This window comes from Mixophyes fleayi, chromosome 1 (genome assembly GCF_038048845.1).
Source record: "Mixophyes fleayi isolate aMixFle1 chromosome 1, aMixFle1.hap1, whole genome shotgun sequence".
NCBI classification, from domain to species: Eukaryota; Metazoa; Chordata; class Amphibia; order Anura; family Limnodynastidae; genus Mixophyes; species Mixophyes fleayi.
Genome location: NC_134402.1, coordinates 380194921 through 380218579, shown reverse-complemented (window position 1 = coordinate 380218579; position 23659 = coordinate 380194921). Strand labels below are relative to the sequence as shown.

General features: G+C 38.3%; 2 protein-coding genes across 3 annotated transcripts in view; both read right to left on the bottom strand.

Moving 5' to 3' along the window:
• Window positions 1-2073: 2073 nt before the first annotated feature.
• On the bottom strand, window positions 2074-22379 carry CCDC112 (coiled-coil domain containing 112). 2 transcript variants are annotated; one of them, XM_075179555.1, is made up of 10 exons: window positions 22239-22378; window positions 19903-20015; window positions 16856-16977; window positions 14668-14757; window positions 12927-13002; window positions 10342-10726; window positions 9047-9463; window positions 5838-5933; window positions 4641-4759; window positions 2074-2455 (listed from the first exon to the last, which is right to left on the bottom strand). In XM_075179555.1, exons 1-10 carry the CDS (start codon window positions 22287-22289, stop codon window positions 2425-2427), a joined length of 1500 nt encoding a protein of 499 aa, XP_075035656.1. In that variant the 5' UTR covers window positions 22290-22378; the 3' UTR covers window positions 2074-2424. The 2 variants fall into 2 exon arrangements, with proteins under 2 accessions (XP_075035656.1, XP_075035663.1); XM_075179562.1 differs by lacking the exons at window positions 12927-13002; window positions 14668-14757; window positions 16856-16977 and having other exon boundaries at window positions 22239-22379.
• TICAM2 (TIR domain containing adaptor molecule 2) overlaps window positions 17181-23659 on the bottom strand; it is a 284037-nt gene continuing 277558 nt past the window's right edge. The window contains exon 3 of the transcript XR_012678221.1: window positions 17181-17202. The gene's annotated coding sequence lies outside the window, so the exon portion shown is untranslated. The remainder of the gene's footprint in view (window positions 17203-23659) is intronic.

Below are 23659 nucleotides of genomic sequence, written 5' to 3'. Positions count from 1 at the left end.
TGATTTGGGACTGGCTAAAATAATAAAATTATGTGGAGAAAGACAGAGGCCAATACTGGCATCTGTTCTTTGCTAGGTTTTGGAGTGTGTACAGTGCAAACCTCCAATAATTGCTTCTTTTGCAAAGAAGTTTAAACTGGTTAAAAGCAAGTTCTAATAGGGTTAAATGAATTTGAAATATGAGAAAAAAAAATGTCAATCTTCAAACATACAAAAAAGTCTGTCAGCTTGACATTGATTCTGTATTATCTTAAATTTAGAAAAACATTTAACTGCTAATGTGCAATGCAATGAATATTCCCTAATAATAAAATCCCTTCGTATGTAATGGAATGCTCCATTTTCGGCGTGCATCATCTCTGATTGGTCCACAAAAGAAACGAACGACCATGTCCGAGTGTATAAAATGACAGAGGAACCTGTTTGGCGCCGAGGAGCGTCAGAAGATAGCGAGTGAGAAAGTGTCAGTGGGTGTTAAGGTTGAGGAGAAGGTGTCAGTGGGGGTTGCAGCTATGGAGACGGAGACAGAGTCAGAGATGGTGCTGGAAGGGCCAAAAAATGTTGGAAAAGTTAAGGTGGAGGACGGAGATACTCAAGAAGAGCAAAGAGCAAATCCAATGAGCCCAAGAGAGGTGAAGATGATGGTCAAAGTACTGGACCAGGACGACAACGACATTAAAAAAAGGTCAGTAGCACGTGTAGTGTACCTGTTAGAAGGACTTTATTTCATTCTAGTGTCACATAAAGCAATGTAAACTAATTTGTAACCTAAATTTTTTTATGTCAGAACGAAGAATTAACGGTGAGAAGGCCTGTTTAGATACCACTGATACCACTAATGTTACACCTGTAGCAAACAAGAAAAAATTGAAAAAGAAAAATATACTAAAGAAGTTCTACACGAAGGTATTTCAGTAAACATGTGTAGACAGGTAAATGCTTTTGGGCACATACCTGTACTGTTATAATAACCAAAATGGCGCCTGTTTTACAGAATGTATGGAGGTTAAGCCCACTATTATTGCGATTTCGCCACAGGGACCAAAATAAAAACTGATCTCGAGCAGTGTGAAAGGTAAGAAAATTAGAGTATTTATGTCGTTGAATATAAATTACAGATATAGAAGTTAAATGGTAAACATTTTTTTATTTCCTTGTATCGTAGAGAAAGACATCAAAGGGAATAGATACCCAAGCGACATCAAGACCTGTTCTGCCACAAACCAGTAGCACCTTTAAAAATACTAAATACTAAAAATAATACTCTGCAGTACTCAGCTCTCTGATTGGTTTGGGCGCGCTCACTTCTCATGTGGATCTTTCAGACAGCTGTGTGTGTAAAAAATTTTGTACCTTTTTCCTGCAATAAAAATGTTGCTTGAACACTGTGTGGTTTATTCTGGGTACTTCACAATTATAAGTTAATAAAGGTTAATATAACTTTAATAGGTTATAAAGGTATAAGTGTATAAAGAGTAAATATGAATATGTGCTTTATACAAGTGTAATGGTCTGCAGCCAGACAGGTGCAATATACATCGATACAAAACACAAGCCTGTGCTGTGTGGATTCTGCACCACGTGGGACTGGGACAGACATAAAAAAAATAACATACACACACCCCCCATGTCGAGGAAGTATCGTTGGATTGTCGTGGATCGGTCGAAAGTCTATACACACTGCACAGCGGAAACGAGATTGGAACGAAAATATTTAACGGTACGACCAACCAAATGAGGCGACAATCTGACATTTGGGCAGACTTTCGACCATCGTGTCAATGCACACACTGACCCCGACTTTTGAACGAGCGGTCGTATGTCGGCTGATTCAGCCGATTATTGGACGAAAACCGTGTAGTGTGTACCCAGCTTAAGACAGCTGTCTTTGATTATAATGCGAACAAGCATTGTCCTGTTGTTCTTATGTGCAGACTTCTCACACAAGTACTCATGAGACAATGTATGCTGGTGATTGTGTGAACATTTCTTCTCTTGGGAAAGCACAAAGACAAGTTTCTACATGTCCTTTTGATTTTCAACTATATTTTCATTTTTTAAAAGAATGTCACTTCTTAGTTAAAAAAACACAACATATTTTATTACTGAAAATAAAAGTCAAAAAAGTTAACTAAAATGATCTGGGAAGCATTAGAGCATATAGTCCATTTACCAGGTCTGGCTATATACAATGTTGGTAGACCGTTCAGAGAGCTTGCAGGCTTCAGGAGCTGCCCCATTCCCTCCACAAACACAGCAAACAATACAGTTTATTAGTGTTCAAATCTGGAGCAGTGGTCCTCAGCAATTAGTCTGCAGAACTATTGTGTAACAACATAAGATTTGCAGACAGAAATGTCTCAGATTATCCATAGGTGTTCAACGCCATAAGTCCGACAATCTTTTTATTTAAATATTAGCAGCCTATAAACCTTGCCTCCAAGTTGGCACGGCCCTAAAAGAGAAAAAAAAATCTCATATTAACAAAGGATGTATGTTATGTAAGTACATAATGAATGTGAATAGATAGATATAAAAATACTCCATGCATGTTAAGCAACAGGTATCAATGCTAACATGCAGGTGGCAGTTAGAGATGGCTGCAATTTTGAAATTTAGAATAGCTCTGTCCATACCTCCCATATAGTCTTCTTAAAAATTTAAAGCAGCTAACATTTTATGAAGGAAGTGGGAAATTACTAGGTGGTGCTGAGGAATGTCCTTACACCAAGTACAGGTTTGTTTTTTCAAGACCTATTGGAATACCATCTCAGTTCAGCTGCTGAACCCAAAGTTCACCTGTCATTGCTGTTACCCCATCTCTACTCCTCCTCTAGTGATCAATGCAGCCTCCTTTCTGTCAGCAGCTGCTGTAACTACAACTTCAGGGAACATGGACAACACATTTCTTGGCTCTCTGTCCAGCATCGAGCATGATGCCAAAGGAAAATACCGAGCTACACCGAGCTGACAGATAACCATAAGAGTGCCAATGCAGCACAAAGGCAAATGTCTTCTGCAGACCCAGAAGAGGACAGAGGTTCAGTTAATGTCAATGGTGAAAGACAGTCATGGCTGCCAAGAGGTGACCGTCTTGAAATTTCCACAAAGGCTAGTTTGTTTATGTCTCCACCTTCCACTGTCGCCAATTATTATTTATTTATAAGGCGTCATAGATTCCGTAACACCAGATACAGTAAGAAATTCACAAATGGATGAGGTATCATACCTAAGTAGCACAGATGAGTGTGAGTAATGCTATGGAGACTCACACAGAGTGCAGCAAAAAATGCGTCAGGACATACGAGACGGACAGTGGACAGACATGAAACAATAGGTAGAGCGGACCCTTCCCGTGAGAGCTTACATTGTCTGTGATGGGTGGTGAGAGACAGGGATTAAATGAAGATTGTGGGCAAAGGAAGAGGAGGTGATGGACAGAATGTTGAGGAGGTGGTAGGATAGTCAAGCTTGAAAGGGTGAGTTTTGAATGAGCATTTGAAGAATTGTAGGTTGGGGAGAGTTGAGTGAGGTAGGGCAAGGAGTTCCCAAGATTGGAGGCAACACGGAAGAAGTTTTGGATGCGAGCACGGGAGGAGTTAAGAGGGGAATTAAGGTGGAGGTCAGAGGCAGAGCAGAGGGCCGGGTGGGTATGTACCTCGATACAAGGTCAGAGATGTATGGGGAAGAAGTGTTGGTAAGGGCTTTGTAAGTGAGGGTAAGGAGCTTGAAACGGATAGAGAGCCAATGAAGGGATTTCTGCAGAGGGGTAGAGGAAGATGAGTCTAGCTGCAGCATTCTGGATGGATTGAAGATCAGGTGAGAGACAGGAAGGAGAGTGTGAAGGAGGTTGAAATAGTCGAGATGAGAAATGAGGGGTTAATGGGATTTTGATTGTTTCCTGAAAGAGAAAGGGACAGATTTTAGTGATATTACAGAGGAGGAAGTGGCTGGATTTGGTGAGGGCCTGGATATGAGGGGTGTAGCTGAGGGCAGAGTCAAGGGTGACTCCAAGGCAGCGGGGCTTGGGTAGCAGGAGATGGAGAGTTATGTTATCAACCATATGAAGAGCTCGGATTTGTAGATGTTGAGTTTGAGGAATCGCTGCGACATCCAGGTACTGACAGCAGAGAGACAGCTAGATAATGGCTGCTGATAATGCTTCTGCCTTACAGTAGCCACACACACTTTCCTCACCAGCAGCTACAACTGATACTACACTACCTTATGTATCAGGCGTTCCCCACACCCCTTAGATCGTAAGCTCATTTGGGGAGGACCATCTTTACCTTCTGTTTCAAGTCATTGTATGTTATTTATTTGTTTCATGAACCCCTCAATGCACAGCGCTGCATATAAATTAACATTCAATAATGTATTTTATCTTCATGGTCTACATAATAAAACTAAAATGTAGGGATTAAAGGGCCCTTGAACGAAAAGCTTTGAAATCTCAACATTTCACAATACAATTTTATACATGTATTTAGCTATAAAAAGTATTGCTGCTCATTAGTCTGTAACTTGCCCTTAATTGCAAAACAATATTAACATGATCTAAAAATAGACATATTACTATACTATATTTAAAAAAAATAAAAATAAAATAAAAATGCAGAAACAGATACAATCAGTATTACCGGTGTGGAATCTGTAGAAGCGGTGCGGATCCCGTTGGGCCTATGTTTTTACAGCGCTCTTCCCATCCTTTAGTAAGCTTACACAGTCTGGAAGGATCTCTTTCAACATTAACTTGCACCTGTTTGTGATATAGTAAAAGGCATCATACAATGACACATAATTAAATAACTTTAGCTAAAATAAAAAAAACAGGTAAGATTAACTGCAATATTCACTCCAAGACAAAAAATAATCAAGTATATCCACTTTTTCTAGAAAAGAAACAGCAAATACAACTGATAAAACAATATTAACTTGACATATTGCAGGACAATTATGACAAATGTTATAAAAAAATAACTGTATTGAAAAGGTGATATCCCAACCAATCAGGTACATTTTTGTAACATATTGTAGAAAATGAATAAAACAATTCTCAGTGGTTGCATTGGGTTACACCCCTTTAACATTTACAACTTCTATATTCTTGTACATATGCCCACTATTTAAAATATTCCACATTTTCTGCAGTTTCAAAAAACCATTGATCACCTTCTTCTCTTGTACATCCGTCACTCCATTGACCTTCATGACTTAATTCCACCCTTTTGCTAGCAACATATTGAAGGTGGAGGCAACACGACTGGGATAGAGACCGAATGTGAGAAGTAAAGCAAAGGGCAGAGTGGTAACACCAAGGTTGCGAGTTACGGGAGTTGAGGAAATAGTGGTGTTATTTGATGGAGAGAGGGATCTGAGGAAAGGTGGTGACTCAGAGAGGAAAGATGATAAGCTCTGTTGGATATGTTGAGCTCCTTAGATAACATTGGAACATCAATGTTAAGACAGCCAAGAGACAGTTGATCACACAAGATAAGTAGAGAAGAGGAGAGGAGAGGTGGTAGAGTAACCCTACTACCACCGTTACTGCTTACATTGGTACGGTCAGGGTCTCCGCTTAGAACCACACTCTCTCCTCTTGTCTCAGATGTGCCCTCTTCCCAAGAGAATGTAATGTCTCTTGTAAAGAGGGTCCTCCCTACCATTTATTGTCACATATGCATTTATTTTGTCTACCATGTGTATCCCTGTTTTATGCATATTCTGTTTTGTCCGGCACTGCGGCTCCAAATAACAATAATAACATTTAATACAATTTATTAAAGGTGGACATCTCCTATAATAAATCAAATTCAATAAAGATGAAAAAACATTACCTTTTCTTTTAATTTTGCTAGTCTCTTTTCTTTTTCTTTTGCAGCTTCTTCTTTAGCTCTTTTTTCATTTGTTTTTTCCTCAAGTTTATGCTGATCCTAGAACAAGGTTATAAAAAGTTACTCTATGTAAATCCAGCTTTACACATTACAGCATTTGTAAAGTGATGAAAACACGTTCTGTGGAATCTGAGACATGGTGACTGATAACTGGAAGTCCATAAACAGAATTTCTAAACTGTATGGCCTTAATCACAACTTATAGTTTCACTGTATTTGCATTTTACCTTTTATCTTTACTATTGTTTCCCCATTTACAATAAGTACTATATCAAAACATGGTTAATCAATTACATGGCCAAATGTGCGTACCAATAAACCTGACTATTTTTTTTTTTTTATATAAACCATGAAAACATACATTGTTCAGTGTTACCCAAAGATTCCACTGCAGCTCTTTTAATACTTGAAAGACTCTAATGAGTCGAAACGCGTTGGTAGGATAGGTGTGAGCGGGACTCCGGTACATTACAGATCGATATTGTGGAGGTTTTTTTCATGTGAATATCCTGAATGCATCTGGTATGAGTATACACATTACCATTTTGGGATATTTTTGATGCCATGTTGTATAGTTTTCATGTCTCTGTTTGAGAGATGATGTCCTTTTATTAAATGGTGTTTTATGATAATGCACCAGATTGTTTTTTATTTCTTTTTACTCTGTATAATATGTCACCACTCTGTGGAGGAAATTGAAAGTGAGACCCATGAAGGAGTATTTGAGATGCCTTATTAAAGCCAACCTCTTGTAAGCATATATCTTTGGGGGAGATGGTGTAAACAGTCACAAGAGTTGAGGTGGTATTCTGTTGTTTCCTCACAAGGTTGAAGACTCTACTCACTTCCGGGAACCTTTGTGGACTTTTATATGTTCATTTAGACATATTGCACTATTATTTCACTATTTTTTGTTTTGTATTTCCATGAGTCTGATTCCCAGACTATAGGAATTGAGGAGAGAGATAAGGATCATTTTATCCAGTGAAAAGAACACATTAGGATAGAACTATAGGAGACCCCATATCTCCTGATATATGTGAAAAAGGTGCACGCCAAGTGTATGTTATTATATTTTATGTCTTTTAATACTTATATCACCACCCACTCCATTACAGACAGATGAAGCTCCTTCTACATCAGGCCTGAACAAACAGTTGTTGTGAAACTACAAGCCCCAACATGCTTCGCCAGTTTATAGCCAGCCGATAGCTGTCAAGGTATGCTTGAAATGTCGTTTCACAGCACTTGGAGGCACAGGTTGTCCAGGCCTGTTCTATAAACTACATGTTTAGGACATAATGGGATCTGGTGCAGGTTAAACAGCTTGAGACTACAGTCAGTTAAGCTGCTGTGATATTACTGGCCCTGTCCAGATATATGAACCTACCATCCACACAGTGCTGTCCTGCAAATCAAGTCAGACAATCTGTCTACTGTGTTAGAAAAAGCACCTCCCTCCCTAGATGTCAACCTTCTGCAGAGGAGTGACAGAGAGCATCCTTTATGAGCTTTCAATTATTTTATTATTTCATGTATATGATTAAGGTTAGTAATTCACAGCCTTTGAGGTATTGGTGTCAAATAGTTTCTTCACTTGCTATTCACACAAGGTGTCTGTGCTCTGGCAGTGCCATTAATGGTTAGCATTAACAGCAAAAACATGCAAAGCTGGCAAGGACAGTACAACCCTGTTCCCTATTGTTTAATTATCAAAAAGATTTCACATTATATCAAGTAAAAATATACAATGACTTGTTTTTGTTTCTGAATATAATACAATGTAATTAAAAAAACTGCTTAGAAAAGCTGCCTATGAGGCTTCTCAGTCTTCCAGGTTAGCTGTCCCGGACAACCATCTCCATGGTGCACATATCGGCTCACCCATCCTTTATAGTATGTCGCCAACTACACCACAGAAAGTGTTGCAAGGGACAGTTAACCTGGAATACCCGCATCAGACAGAAAACAAAATTATGGATTGTGCAAATAGATTTGTAAAATTAAAAATTAGAATATAGAAGTCATTTAAAATGTGTATTGTGCCTTTAAGATGGCTTCAATTATAATGCATAAGTCTTAAAGAAAAATAATGAGTATTTGGCAATGTTCCAGGAAACATATGGGACATATTAAATAGTAGATAAGACAAGCTCTGGTAAGAAGTAGTTTATTGTAGATAACATTTTAATTGGTAGTGTTTTGAAATTCACTTTGCAAGGTTAAAATCATGACAGATTTATTGCCTCAATTACTTTAGACATATGATGCCAGGTGTTATATCATTTTGCATGCTAGAAAAAATTTCTGAGTGCTATAAGAATGTGTAATCGTGATTGTAATAAACAGAACAGTTTCTATACACACAAGAGATGGTGTGTTCTCTCTGTTCTCTAATTGATCAATCAATGCATGCATGAAATAAGAATTACTTTGATTGTGTATAGCTTGGCTTCAATCCACAGATAGCATACGTTGAAATTGACATAAACTAAAAGTATTTTTAATCACATCATAAATAACATTATACCTACAATGTACCACAATGATTTGACCCCTAAGTGCACTGTACCATTCAATTCTATGATTGGTTTTTCATTCCACCTCACTTAAGCAAGCAATATGACAGCTCATTAATAAATGCAGGTATGCAAAGATATACCTATATTCCCACTATTTATTGAGGTTGCTGTCTATACCGACACAATCTAGTTAATTAGTTTTTAATATTTGTTTGATTACAAAAATGTTGCTGTGTACTTGCTTATCATCTGCCTACACATTACCTTTAATGTTTAACAGTCAATCACTTAAACCGTTTACTACACCTATTGCGGTCACCAGTGTTTCATGGCTGATTCCTTTGTTTTGATCTTTTTCTAATTGTTTTTTAAGTTCAACAGACTGCTACACTCTCTGATAGATACTTGTATTATGCTGGAGATGGAGGAGTGTACATTTAATTAGTCTCCAAGTGGCATTATGTGTTTTTTTTGGGGAGGAGACCCACTTTAAATAAGTGCACCCTAATAAACATGTATATATATATGTATATGTATATGATCTTTTGTAACATTTCTGAAAACATTAACGTGATGATGTTGTGATCTATGATACTTTACTATTACAGTACAGGCACCACTGTTACTCACCCTATCTTGAAATCTACATATCTCATATGCAGCCACCCTTCTCTTCTCTTCCCTCTCTGCTTCCTCCATAACTTCCTTTTCCAGCCTGAGAAACTCTTCTTGCTCCTTCCTGGTGCGCGCATGTTCCTCTACTATCAGCCTGACTTCCAGCTGACGCTGGCGCTCTTTCCTCTCTTTCCTCTGACGCTCTTCCTCTTCTTTCAGTCTTGCCTCAAGTTTCGCAGCAGTCTCAATCTCCTTATGCCTCTTCCAGGCCTCCAGTTCCTGTTGTCGCTTCCTCTTTTCCTCCTCTAGCTTCTGTTTTTGGGCCTCTTCCCGCTGCCACCGACCAAATTCTGTAACGTCTTTTGTCATTTCTTGAACCTTTGACATGTCCTGCTTTTCCTGCTGTTTCCTGGATTTCCACTTCTGAATAGACTGAAACACCAAAAGCACAAAATGATATCACAAATCCAACATGCAATCTAGTTACTGAATTTGACATGCTTCTACGGTATTAAGCATACACGTTAAAAAATAGCTGATAATTCATTCCACAAATTATATCAGTGTATTTGGCCGCCTTTTATGGCAAGACATGCCTTTTTTGTTTACGGAAAATGAGGACTGCTGGCAGGTATGCTTTGCAATCTAGTCCTTATAGAATATGTGGACTTTTTTAACACTTCTAGCATTGTGTTAAAATAATGTATTCAGGCAGAATCTAAAGGATAGTTGTATTAAATCTAACAAAGTACACCCAGTAAAAAGTATCTAAAATGGTATTTTATCATCACCATAAACTTGTCATTTGAAAAATGTTGTGTTTTTTACCCAAACAAATATTAGTAAAGAAACATTTCATAGCTGTTGTAGTATTATCAGTTATTATCATATATTGTCTGGCTGTCTGTTAGGGAATTTAGGCTTTAAGCTCCAATGGGGCAGGGACTAATGTGTGAGAGTTCTCTGTACAGCGCTGCAGAATTAGTGGCGATAAATAAAAAATAGCTGATGATATTAACATTAGAGGACGACACAAGAATACCCAGTCGGCCATGTTTAAGGATATCCATTACACAGTGCATGCAAATTTGTAGTCACCCAGAATCCTTACTCATGAACATAATTAAAACATGGTCTGTTTGAACAGTATGTGATGAGAGGTTGGGAATAATTTGAGGGGACTGTATTCCACTTATTACATCTATCAGATTTTCTTAAAGTGTTAAAATGTTAAATATATTTAAATATGAAACTCCAAAAATTAGCAAGGTAGAAAATTTGTAAATTCAAGTAATAATAATTGTTCTCACCTCTTTCTTCTTCTCCTCCAGGGAGAGAAATTCCCGATACCAGGCTTCATGTTGTTGTACATCCTCTTGTGTCCTACTTGGTAAGTATGCCAGGGCCTCCTCTAGATAAGAGGGCTTGCCCTTATGCTTGGTCCACACTTTTAGGAAGCTCTGGTGGTCAAAATCATCCCATCCTCCCAGACGACCTCCTGTCTGTTGCAGAAACTTTTCAAACGCCACCACTTCTTCTGGGAGCCGGCTGAAGACCAGGGTGTCTATCATGGCTTTACCAGATGGAGCCTTAAAGGACTTTTCTGGCACATTGTTTAATGATGCTTCTATTTTTTTCTCCAGGACAGAAAGCTCAATAGTAGTTGTCTTTTCTTCCTTCATTAGCTCTTCAAAACTAAAACACATAATGAAAATAGAAGTGAAATATATCCCAGATCCCTAAACATTTCAGTATACTGTTCACACAGTTCTCCAGCATAAAAAACTGAGAGACACCTTAAATAACCTGGGGCTGGACTACATATATTAATGCAGGGGTCAGGGAACTTTTTTACCTTTTACCCCCAAATATATTTAGATACGTCGACGTTACCCCCTTGATTTGAAAGGAAGGAAATCATATATCATTAATTATTGGAATTCAAAATTTTATTGAATCTATTCAAACTTTCTTTGAAAGCTTCAACTTCAAAATTTTAGGTTTTGGAGAAATGATGTTGCTTCATTTTTGATACGAGAGCATCAATATTGGGGCATTTTGAGGTCAGAGCAATTTGGATACAGTCTTCAGCGTCCAATCGATTTCTCTGCTTTGTTTTTATATTCGTTAGAGTGGAAAATCCTTTTTCTCAGGTAGGTTGTTGCAAAAAGCAGCAACTTTTTGACTGCCTCCTTATGTGCAATTTTGAATGCCTTTGCAGCAGTTGACATCCAAAAATATGACAGATCTGCTTTGTTTTCAAATGCAATACGTGCTTCATTACTGCATCGAAGCTCAAGAAGTGCCTCTGCCAACCCTTGAGGCTCTTCTGGTACAACAGCAATTTCACATTTAAAGGAGTCTACAATCCAACTGACAGCATGTGAATCTACAGCATTACCCCCAGGAATTTCATTTTTACCCCATTTGGGCTAATTTACCCGTTCTCTGACCACTGTATTAATGGAAGGTGTTCGGCAGCTTTAAAGTGTTGTATTGAAAGTAAATTTTACAGAAAAACTAAAACCACCTATTTTTTAATTAACATATCTATTGTATCACTCTTGTTGTGGGGAGTAAAAATTGATTATGAGTTGTTTGAGACATACTTTGTCCCAAATAAATTTGTGGAAATCTTAAACAAGAATTATCCCATTGATTTCCCAGTAATTTTTATACTCTGGGTGCTCTGTCATTAAAGACTATAGATGGAATTTCACTCATATTAATAGATGCACAGATGGAGAGGAGCAAGATTTATGGTGGAAAATAAAATATGCCCATATACTTACTGTTGCCAATATGTTCACTGAACATTTATATTGTGGAAGTAATCAATACAAAGTAATGAGCTTTTTATTGACTACACTGTGTTGGGAGCACACAGATATTGATCCTGAACCAGCTTAAGTTTGCACTATTGGCTCAGAGTCTAATGTGAGACCGAAGTTCACCAAAAGAAGAATGGGCTTCACTGCATGCTCCATCCAGGTCACCCTGAGGTGGGATTTAAGCGTAGTTCAAATGCGGGGTGGGAGGTCAGACAGACATAGAAGTGGAACTGTAAAATACGGCTTCTCAGGACCAGATGATGATATCCAAAACAGGAGAGGCAGCACAAGAGGGCTGACACTCAGGAGAGGACTTAGATAGAAACTGTTAGCAGGACAGCTTGGTATAAAAGTATAAGGAGGCTCTGAAGAATAGTAATGGCAGGAAGTGGTCAGGAACCCCACAGAAATGTATTGGAGCCAGGAACACTATGAAGTATTCTATACAACATAGGTGCCCAGAGCGGTTTATATAGTGTGCCAAATGCACAGGGGCCAGGGGGTCCTGAGCAGTCATGTGTCCACATTTATAAAAGAACGTGTCCGGGAGCAGTCGTCGCCGCGTAGAAGACCCAACAGTACCACGAAGAAGAGAGTCCAGCGCGTGACACTTTGCTATGTATATCTTGACACCAGAATTTCAGCCAGCGTCTACAAGTGTCGTTGTTACATAGTCAGCAGTCAGAATATGTGAAACCGACACCTCTCAAGAATATGACAATTCATATTCATTCATAGTGGTACAAAATACCTTTAATCATTAAGGAGTTAAGATGTGAATTCAACAGTAACCTGTGCACTATTTGCCATTCTTCAGAATTGTTTCCTACTTTGTTGTTATTTTCTAAATTGTTTTTTATTTATTAAAGAAAATATAAAAAGTGTAAAATTTGAATAAATATGTCCATGATAACAATTACCATGACTGCCAAATACAATGGACTACTTAAAGGAACACTAAAGACAAAACTTATACTTACAAGATATGAAAGAGCACAGTTAAAATTGCTATACACATCAGCAAAATTACAGGTAATTCAATCCAATCTGTTTGAATAGCTTACATTATACGCTGTTCTTCTTTAAAAGCAGTGATTGCATTATCTACTTCTTCCATCATTTCTCTAAGTTTCTCAACAACTGAAAGATAAAATAGTAAAATAACAGAGTCCCAAGTCTTTCTGTACAAAGAGGAGTCAACTGATATTTTATATAGCTTACATGTGTAGGATATTCATCATCATCATCACCATTTATTTATATAGCGCCACTAATTCCAAGATAAATCATGACATTCATTAAATATAAACTACTTTTTTATATGAAAATTAACAGGTTTGACTGGAGTTAGATTCTACACATTCAGTTCTTACAAGAGGCAATATGGTATTTGTAAACTCCTTGTTGCCCACTTTTATATAAACTATACTGGAGATGGCACCTATTCAGAACCTTAGCCGTGTGTCCCCCAGCTGAAAGTAAGTACATTACAATGTCATTGTTTCCTAAACAAGCTTAAATGGATACTGGAAATATATAACAATAAGAGAATTAAAACATAAATAGATACAATTCATTAAGAACAATCTACAATGCACACTATAAGGACACTAGAAAAACGAAGTAAAAGAACAGGACTCTTTAATGACCAATTGCTTGGAGGAACTAAGGACTAGGAGGAGAAGAGGAGAAGATGGGAAAAAGATTTTTACGTTTTGAAGCTTTTTTTTGGCAAATATATTATTAACTCCTTAATAGTCAGAGGTATTTGTATATTAATGACCAGACACATTTTCACATATTTGAAATATGTCCGGCTCCCCCGGGAATTATTTTTTACTCCAAGCACATTTTATATTGTCTTCAGAGGACAGATAGGGACTCCATTTGGTATCATATTGGTACAGATACAATTTACAGGGGAATAACAGGCATATGTCCAGTTATACTCTGCAGTGCTTCACAATTGGGAACACACAACGTAATAAAACAAGACTGGGTAATAACAAAACAGACAAGAGGTAGGAGGGTTCTGCTCCCAAGTTTACAGCTCCAAAGATGTCCAGAGGGATTATCAGGACTGAAACCCTAAACTACCGCTACTCCAGACAACATCTTTTCTCACTGATCTAGCTGGGATGTTAATAGTAACTAACAGGCCATCACCATTTTACCTAGTTTGTTAGTTCAGGTTAGCAGAGAAAGAAGACCTAAATCGGGTCTCCCCTTTTCTCTCGGTCTGCTTGACACTAGGGGCTGCCCTAGTCACAGTACAACCAAATTAATGATACCTGTTTTAAACTGAGAATTAGCTTTGTATACACCATTAAATGTGTGCTATCATTATGTGGGAACTCAAGATCCTATGTATAATATTTAATACATAATAATTACTATTTTGTTTACAAAATAATCTATAGTACTTAAGTATAAACTATAATAAGGAAGCAGAATTATAGTACGAAAAAATAAACTATGTATTTATTTCGACCTCTCTTAAATACATAATTTTACTTCTTACTGCAAACTACTAATTATATCTTTCCCTTAACTTATATTCCCTTCTGGTAAGCTATATTATCTTCCAGCTGCTTGTGGACAGTCCTGCCCCCTCACTGGGGATACTTGCTTCTTAAACTTCTTCTTCTTCTTCTTCTTCTTCTTCTTCTTCTTCTTCTTCAGGTAGAAATAAGAACTGAGCAAATCCAAACTCACAGCTGCCTACAACCTATAGCTCAATAATATACTCCCACAATTAGCAGTCTGATGGGAGGTAAATGCTGTAAAGGGAAGAGGTGAACTTACACTCTGGAGTAGGTTTCACATCTTTTAACTGGAGTTGTAGCCTTTTGACGTTGTTATGTATTTTAGAAAGTTGTTGTTCAGTCTTAACTTCTGTCAAGTAATAAACAAATGAAAGTACATATCATTATGGATCATTTCTGAACACACACACACAAATGTTTGATGTGGGAATAGAATACACTGAGGACAGTGTGGCTTGCTGAGTCACATCTGAAGTGGATATTCCCTATTACATACATATCTATATAGATCAGTGTAAATAAATATATCCATAGACATAGATATCAATGAAAATGATCAGTCATTCTGGATTCACATCCATGGCCTGGTTGTCAGTTCAGAAGACTTAGGGGTATATTTACTAAACTGCGGGTTTGAAAAAGTGGAGATGTTGCCCACAGCAACCAATCAGATTCTAGCTGTCATTTTGTAGAATGTACTAAATAAATAACTAGAATCTGATTGGTTGCTATAGGCAACATCTCAACTTTTTCAATCCCGCAGTTTAGTAAATATACCCCTTAGTCTATGGACCAATAGAAACATTAGAGCACAGAGCTTGTGGCTTCCTATTGGTCCCTGTGGCCATACCTTATTTCTGGTGCCATTTTAAAATGACAAACAAACAGCTTGTCTATGACTTACGGGAATTCAGTACAAAACAAAGTCAGGTTTCGGAGCTGTGCAAGCTTTACTGCCAGCTGTCTGAAAAGTGTTGGTTCGGTAAAAGAGAAGTAGTGTGTAATATAGTGTAGACCAGGAACAGGGCTTAGTAAAAAAAAATGGTGGAGCAGTGAGGAAGGGTTTAGAAGAAGCAATAAGGTGCATAAAGTTAAGAATGGCATTATAAATAACAAGTGTATGGTAAGAAATGCTAAGAGTCTTCCACACAAAATAGGTGAACCAGAATTAATAATGTGGGAAGGTAATTATAAAATACATGATAGAACTGAAACTTGGTAGGATGAAAGTCATGACAAGTAGTGAGATTGGAAAAAATAGCATGTTTAGGAAGGCTATAAAAACAAGAAAGATGGAGAGATATTTCTATATGTAAAGCAAAAGAAAACTACCTTTTGCAATTTGTAGATGAACCAAGTAGAGGAAGTGTTCTGCTGGACCTGGCACTACCTAATGGGACAGATATTACATCTACAGTACAGCCGACGGGCACAATTTAAGAATAGGAAGCCCAACATGGTAACATTTGACTTGCGTTTCAATAAAATGTTGGGTAAGAGCTACAAAAACTACGAATTTAAGAAGAGCAAAGATCATGCAGCTCAGAGACCTTGAAGCTTGTGGACTGGGAAAGTGTCCAGAAAAAGGATCACATAGGAAAAACAGGAAATTTGAAAACTACCTTCAAAAATACTGTTGCAACTACAAACTGCAATACAACAACATTTCTATCAATTAAACGCAACCAATATGGTTAAATAAAAAAGTTTTGGAGGCAATACAATGGAAAAAAGGAACATTTAAATTGTGATAACTAGAAGGGATTGAACATGAATTAAAAAAGTACAAGGAGTGTAGCAAAATATGTAAAAAGGCAATCAGGTTAGGAATGACAAGATATAAAAAGGAATGCATAAAACAGCAAATCTAATGCTGAGAAAGATTATTTGAGCGCCTAAACAGCAAGAAACATAAAAAAGTATAATATTGGGTCACTAATTATTATTTATTTATAAGGCGCCGCAGATTCCATAGTGCAAGATACAGTAAGCAAGTCACAAATAGATGAAGTAATGCACATAAGTAGCACAGAAGAGTGTGAGTAATGCTATGGGGACTCGCACAGAGTGCAGCAAAATACATGACAGGGTGCACATCTTAAATGACCCCTGGGGTAACAAATTGATGATGCAAAAGTGTAAGGATTGCTAAAAAAACATATACACTACTTACACTATTTACAGCAATATATGACAAACACTCAACAGCTGTAATTTAAACATATCCACACATTAAAAAAAACCAACACATCACAGTACAAAGGTGAAATAATCAATCACTCCAAGACAAGACAGATGCGTGAAACATGCAAATAAAGGCTAGTTGGAAAATATGAGTTGACTTGCATTTTAGGTTTATATTTTTCTCCATCGTATATTAGAAATCAAGAAAAAAAATAATATTGAGAAAATGTGTGCTTGAGAGCAAGAACTAAAAACATATTTACTGTCTGCTTTCCTGCTGTTTGCCAGCTTGTGCTCATATTCTTCAAGTGCACTGTAGTCAATTCTAAAGTCGTTATTCTTATTATAGAGATGTCCATTCTTGTCTTTTTCTAGGACCGTTATTCTGAAAGCAGGGGAAATACCATTATAAATCAGATGTCTTAACATACAAGTCTAAGGGGTATACTTACTAAACGGCAGGCTTCAAAAAGTGGAGATGTTGCCTATAGCAACCAATCAGATTCTAGGTGTCATTTTGTAGAATGTACTAAATAAATAACTAGAATGTGACTGGTTGCTATAGGCAACATCTCCACTTTTTCAAACCCGCAGTTTAGTAAATATACCCCTAAATCTCAATATGATGTAATTTCATACATACCATATACTCCCGCATATGTTAATTTTTAATATCCATTATTAAAAAATATTTCATATAAACTGCAAATATGACATACCCTCCCTCTTTCAATCTGTAATATTGTAAATGACACTAATGCCTGACCAAGATTCAATTCAAAATGGTTTCTAGGAAAAGCCAGTTAGTTACAAACACATCTAATCCACCCGATCCCACTCACCACGAATCGTAAGTCTGACATCCCTGCTAGAGACTGTTCCAATGCCAGGAAGTGGTGAGGGCTAGCATGTGCATGTAACAGGGAAGAGGTAAGTGGCTTTATGATTATATATTTACTATGATCAAAATTACTTGTGAAATATTTAGTTTGTATAGCGGACATTCCCCTTTAAAGGATATATCCACCTTTCTGAACATTATTATTCACTTACAAAATTTATGCTAGGTTATATTTTACAAATACAACTCCCTTTGGTATCATGCACCAATGGTTAGATACACTCTCCACTACAGTGTATCTGCCAGTATCTGTACCAGCTAAAAACAAGGAGACTTCTGGATATAAGGCAGCATAGTATGTTGACATTCCCATCCACACAATAGTATCATCAACTGATGTTAGTGGGTTTGAAGTCTATAATGCACAGAGCTATTCATGCTGAGGGGTTCACAGATGTTGGGCAGCTGACATTGCTATCTGTGCTGGCATGCTATGCCACATGAAGAGAGAAGGATCTTAGTTTTAGCAGAATCAGGCACTGGTAGGTTAGTCATACAGAATAACCATTGCTAGTATGCTTTGCTTAACACTTATCCAAAAATCAGATCATCAGCTTTTCAGAGCAAGCACTTGTTTCCTATTATATTCTTAAGGCTAAAATTGCGGTTTATACTAATTTGTTTGTCATTTATGCTGTGGGTATCAGAGTATAATTACAAATGCTAAATACATTATCTCTTTCATACTTACAAAGTATTGCCTATGGGCAATATATAATGAAAGAGTAGGGTTACCCTCCCTGCAGTCTGTTGAAACCCCAGCGTCTCTTTTCACTCCCAGCGCCTGCTCTCGCTGCAACTTTAAACTGCAGATTAAATTACAATTTAACATCCTGCCCCTTTGTCAATATCTTTGTGAATTAAACTATAAGATTAATTTACATACAAATTAAAAATATGTGGACATGCACTTCTTCTTAATAAGTGCACCTATTTATCTGTCTAGAGCAGTTCCTTTAAACTGCCCCTAATATATCAATATTTGTCTAGTGAAACATCACTTTGTAGTCCCACCTACTTACACTATAGGAATATCCCCTTTATTCTATTAAACTTTCCAATTGTTCTCCTAAAATACTGCTTTGTCTAAACGTTACGTCTTAATTATAAGTGTAGTGGAACATCAGGATTGTCTATATTACATGTATCACTTTTGTGTACTTGGAATGATTTTGTTACATTGGTCGAAGGGTGACTAAAAATGTACTGGTCACAAAGAAAGTGTAAAAGTAGGCGCACAAGTTCAACTGGAAGGTGCAAGATAAGTCCTTCTGCAGGAGTAAAAATCTATACACCATCCTGCTAATGGACCTTCCCTGTACATGGGCACACTCTTCCTCTTTATTTAATTTAAATAATCTTGTCCCCAGGGCCGGATTAAGGGAATGGAGGCCCCTGGGCTAAGGGGCCCTCCATTCCCCGCGAGGCCCCCAATGTGAGCCGTCCACCGCCCCCAGCCGTCCGCGAGGACCCCCCCCAAGCACTTACCTGTCAGTGCAGTCCTCCGTCCCGGCGCGCTGTAAGCTCCTTACTGAGGAGATCTCGCGAGAGTTCATGAACTCTCGCGAGATATCCTCAGTAAGCAGACTACAGCGCGCCGGGACGGAGGACTGCACTGACAGTACTCAGCAGCATTGATCGGGCTGGGGGCGCCCCCGCCCCCGACCGATCAATAATGCTGCTGAGGAGTTTGAAGGGCCCCCTGGATGCCCGAGGCCCCTGGGCTATAGCCCAGTTAGACCTCGGGTTAATCCGGCCCTGCTTGTCCCACAAAACTAGTTCTCATTTTTGCATGCTGGTTCAAAAGTAAGTGCCCATTCCGTACCTATAACCCTGATCTGCCAACTTCTCCTAAAAGGTGGTGCAAAATTTGGTACCCCTGTAGACGCCACTAGTTTAAACAGCAAATCCATGCACTTACCTGTAAAACAAGGTGCATTCACACAAAAGTAGATAAATTGTGTGCAAAATATCACAAAACAGTATTAAACCTGCAGGGCTACACTCTGCTTGTAAGCAGGCCTTTATGTTTGTATATTTTCATTATTACTGTGAATAACAATACTTTGAAGTCAGATATCGGCATCAGGTGTTGTAATGAGAAGTTGGGTTGAGAATGACAGGAAATAAGGATGATTGACAAAGTCAGGTGTAAGTCAATCATTATTCTTAAAACTAATGTGACTATAAAGTTTATGACATTTGATGATATCCTAAATGATCTGTAGACTATACAAGGCAGCTTTAATGTCTTGAGCTATGGTAACCTATATATATTGTTCAATTAAAGTTGGGTTATTACCACTATCAACACTAGAAATATTATATCAGGAAAACTGGGGGGATAAAGTGACAGAGAGTTGCATTACTCATTGGTAAATCTCTGATAACTGCTAAGCGATCACTTACTGGTGTTTGAGTTTCTCCACCTCACGGAGGAATTCAGCTTTTTTTGATTGTTCAACTTTTAGCTTCCAGTTTTGTGCATTATCTTCACCAACATTGCAAAAGCTACTATCATCCTGTACAAAACATACATTAATATAATTATGCAAAAATAATTTAAGTAATTTAAATTCTTATAACTTAACACAAATTGGAAAACAAATTGTGTGGCCAATTTTAGCACTTATTTTCCTATTGCAGTTACCTATCCTGAATGAAGATCGGGGTCAGAGCATTTTGTACAGGTGAAATAAGTCATGTTAGAGAGTCACAACACACTTTATGAGACACTAAAACCTATTTCTCCATTATATAATTTATAACTAAAAATTACTGCAATTAAAGGAATATAATCCTTTCGTATGCCTGCATATGTTTATTCTAGCATGCAAAACAAAGTTTTAGGATTCTGGAAGGATATGTTTTTGCATCAATATTACTTTTTATGGATATCAAGGTAACAATTCAGAAGACATACTGAAAGAATACTGTGCTATGTATTTTGCGGGTTTTCAGCAACTAGTCCTAACCAGCAACTCACCAAATGTGAATGTCAACCACACACCAGCGTGTGCAATTGACACACTTATTGTAGGAGGGTATCCACAGTCACCCCCAAGTTCCTTCACCAGCACCTGGAACCGCTCACACCTGTTGGGCAATGTGTAGCTGTTCCAGCACCTCTTTCCTGGTTGTTTTGGCTGAATTCTTCCTGACTGTGGATCAGTACTGCTCTCAGGAACACAGCAGTGCTTTTATGAATGTAATGTATTTTACATGGACTACTAGCCCTCAATTTATTTACATAAGTCTTGGGTGGGGAGACTAGTACCCTTACTCAATCCAGGCTGACCCCATTACCTGTACATGAGGGTCGGCCTGGATATCTTTACATTATGGTGGGTCCACCGCTCTGTCAACGTGCAGCCAAGGGGGATCAGCTCACTCTCAGTATTGTCACATGTTATTTTGGGCTGAAAGATCTAAATTCTAGATTGCCCATGCTTACTTCCAAGGCTTTGTCTCGGGAGTCTATTGTCACCTCCAAGTCAAATTCAGCTCCAAGAAGTTTGGAGCCAGATCCCAAGGCACAGCCTGACATTCAGAAATCATGAGCTCCACTGCAGTCCTGGGACTCACAGGAGGGAATGCTCCTACCGGATTCATTAGAAACCTTCTGGTCCACATAATCAGACTCTCCCAGACCCTACAAGGCTAACAGGTAACTATTTTTACTATATATCACCTGTTTATTACGATTGGTTAATCATACACCGGACTATTTCCCTAGAAAATTTCTGTCTTTGTGCAAGTGTACCTAGAAGAATTGATGTTTTGAAGACAAAGTGTGGTCACATCAAATATTGATTTGTTTTAGATTTCACTTCTGTTCATTCACTTTGCATTTTGCTCATTGATAAAATGCCGGAATTATGACCATTCTCTGTCCAACTCATCACCTCTGACTGTGCAAACTTCTGCTCCACCTTGTTTCATGACCCAAGCACCTCAGAGGAGACCTAGACGCACTTGAGCAAATCGAAAAAGCTGCTTTTGTACTGTGCAGCAGACAATCTGAGTTTAAAAGCCATCCATGGCACCCACATCTATGCTCTTCCCCATAAAAATTGGTGCATTTGCACAAAAACATGTGAAATCATAAAACAGCATTTGCACTGCCTCATTGCACTTCTGTAAAGGACACTTTCAGAATAAATCAAATGTATTCACAAAAAAACCTTGCCATGAGTGGATTGCACAACCTAGACCCTAGTAAATCCATTGCGTATGCATATACAAAATGGATATTTGTCAAGCATGCTCCTCTGGGATCACTAGCAGCAACAATTTTAATATGTCACCGTTTAAGTACAATCAGTAGTTTAGTAAACAAATTGCCATTTGGTAAGTTATAAACTTTCCTGATCAGCCTTTTTAGTAGCATTGACATTTATCCAGCTGCGCTTCCACTAGAACACCCTTGAACTGTGGCAGCGTTCTAGAACACTACTTTACTATTGTTCCCCTGTTTGTAAACATTCTTCCAAATCATTCATTAAAATAACATTTATTTTTGTCATTTTTCGAAAAACGAAAATGAATTTATTAATTACAACTGATGATGAAACATATGAGAGTACAGAAAGTGAGGGTGCATGGTCCGTTTTACTATATCCCATTACAGTCTGAGTTTAGCATGGATCCAGGTGGCAGCAAACATACATATCCCCGTACTCTACTAAACGATTACACAGAACAGTGCCAGACCACAAAAATACTCCATTATTGACAGTAATTACCTGTGAGCTGGGCTCTTCCGTCCCCACGAGTCCGGTTGCTAGGGAGGCCATGTTACTTCTCCAACCGTCACACTAAATGTGCAGCCGCTCACAATACACACTTGGGTGGAGCTGTGGCCGGGAAGACACTCGGGAGGAGGACGCAAGGTACACACAGACTGCCACACAACTAGACAGCAAGGATTCACAGTAACCTGATATGCTTTTGTATTTTTTACTTTTTGCAGTCTCAGTCTGGATAGTTAATTTGTAACATTTTGTCTTAAATAAACAAAAAAAGAAGATATAAGTAACTTGTATGTTCTATCAGGCTTGTTTATGAGAAACTTATATAATTAACCATTAGGTACCCATTTTAATTCCCTATCCTGATCCATGTTGTTTAGCTTTGCAGGGGTGGTGATTCCCATGCAAAGCTGCCTTTCAGAGCTGACTGCCTTATGGATTTTAACACCTTCATCAGCTGATAAAGTGAAATAAGTGATGTGTTTAATATATACTTGCCCACAGAGCTGTAATTTAAAATTTTACCACCTGGGATGACAAAGAACTATATGCACCCCCAACCCCCCCCCCCCCAGCCCTCAATTTTAACCAAAGGAACCTAAAATATTTGTTAACTGCGCCCCCCCTTCAGCATTGCAACCTGGGCGGTCACCCCCTATTGCACAGCCCTAGTTACGGCCTTGCTTGTCCACTCTCCCGGAATTTCTGGGATACCTCTGAATTCCAGGTAGGACTACTAGGAGAGCAGGCTATTCTCCCTCACCCTGCCTACTTCCTAGTGAAATGGGGACCTCCATCATGCAATTTGTTGTGAATCACATCAATTTGCTCCCACTCCTTGCAACAAAACAATGCGACCATATCTTGGTGTGGGGCCAAAATGACATGATTCTCGACGCTCCATCCCCCTCTGCAGTTGTATTTCACATCCTCTTCAGGTTGAGTGAGCACACCCTACGCGCTTCTTACCTATAGCATTCCTCCGTTTGTCCCTTCGGCAGCGGGCCAGGGACGTTACCACAACATGCTGGGGCATGGCCACGACCTGCTGGGGGCGTAACCACACACATAGGGGATCTAAACCTTACTTAAGAAAGAAGTCATGCAATCCACTTATTGGGTGGTGTAAACCTTTGCAGCCCCTCAGATGCCATCTTGGCCTACAACTCCATGCTCTTCCCCAGAAAGACTGGTTAATTTACGCAAATGTTTAGGAGCATGACATCAAATAGCATTTGCATCTTGTTTTTCCATGTTTATAAACTTCCACACAACAGTGACAGAAGGCATACACAGGGTTCTTACGGATTGGTTCTAGTTTTACCATTCAGCAGAGTTTTTATATTCTTTATAAACTGTATGCCTACTGTACATATTGTAGACATTGGTGTGGATTATAATAAGGACAGTTAAGG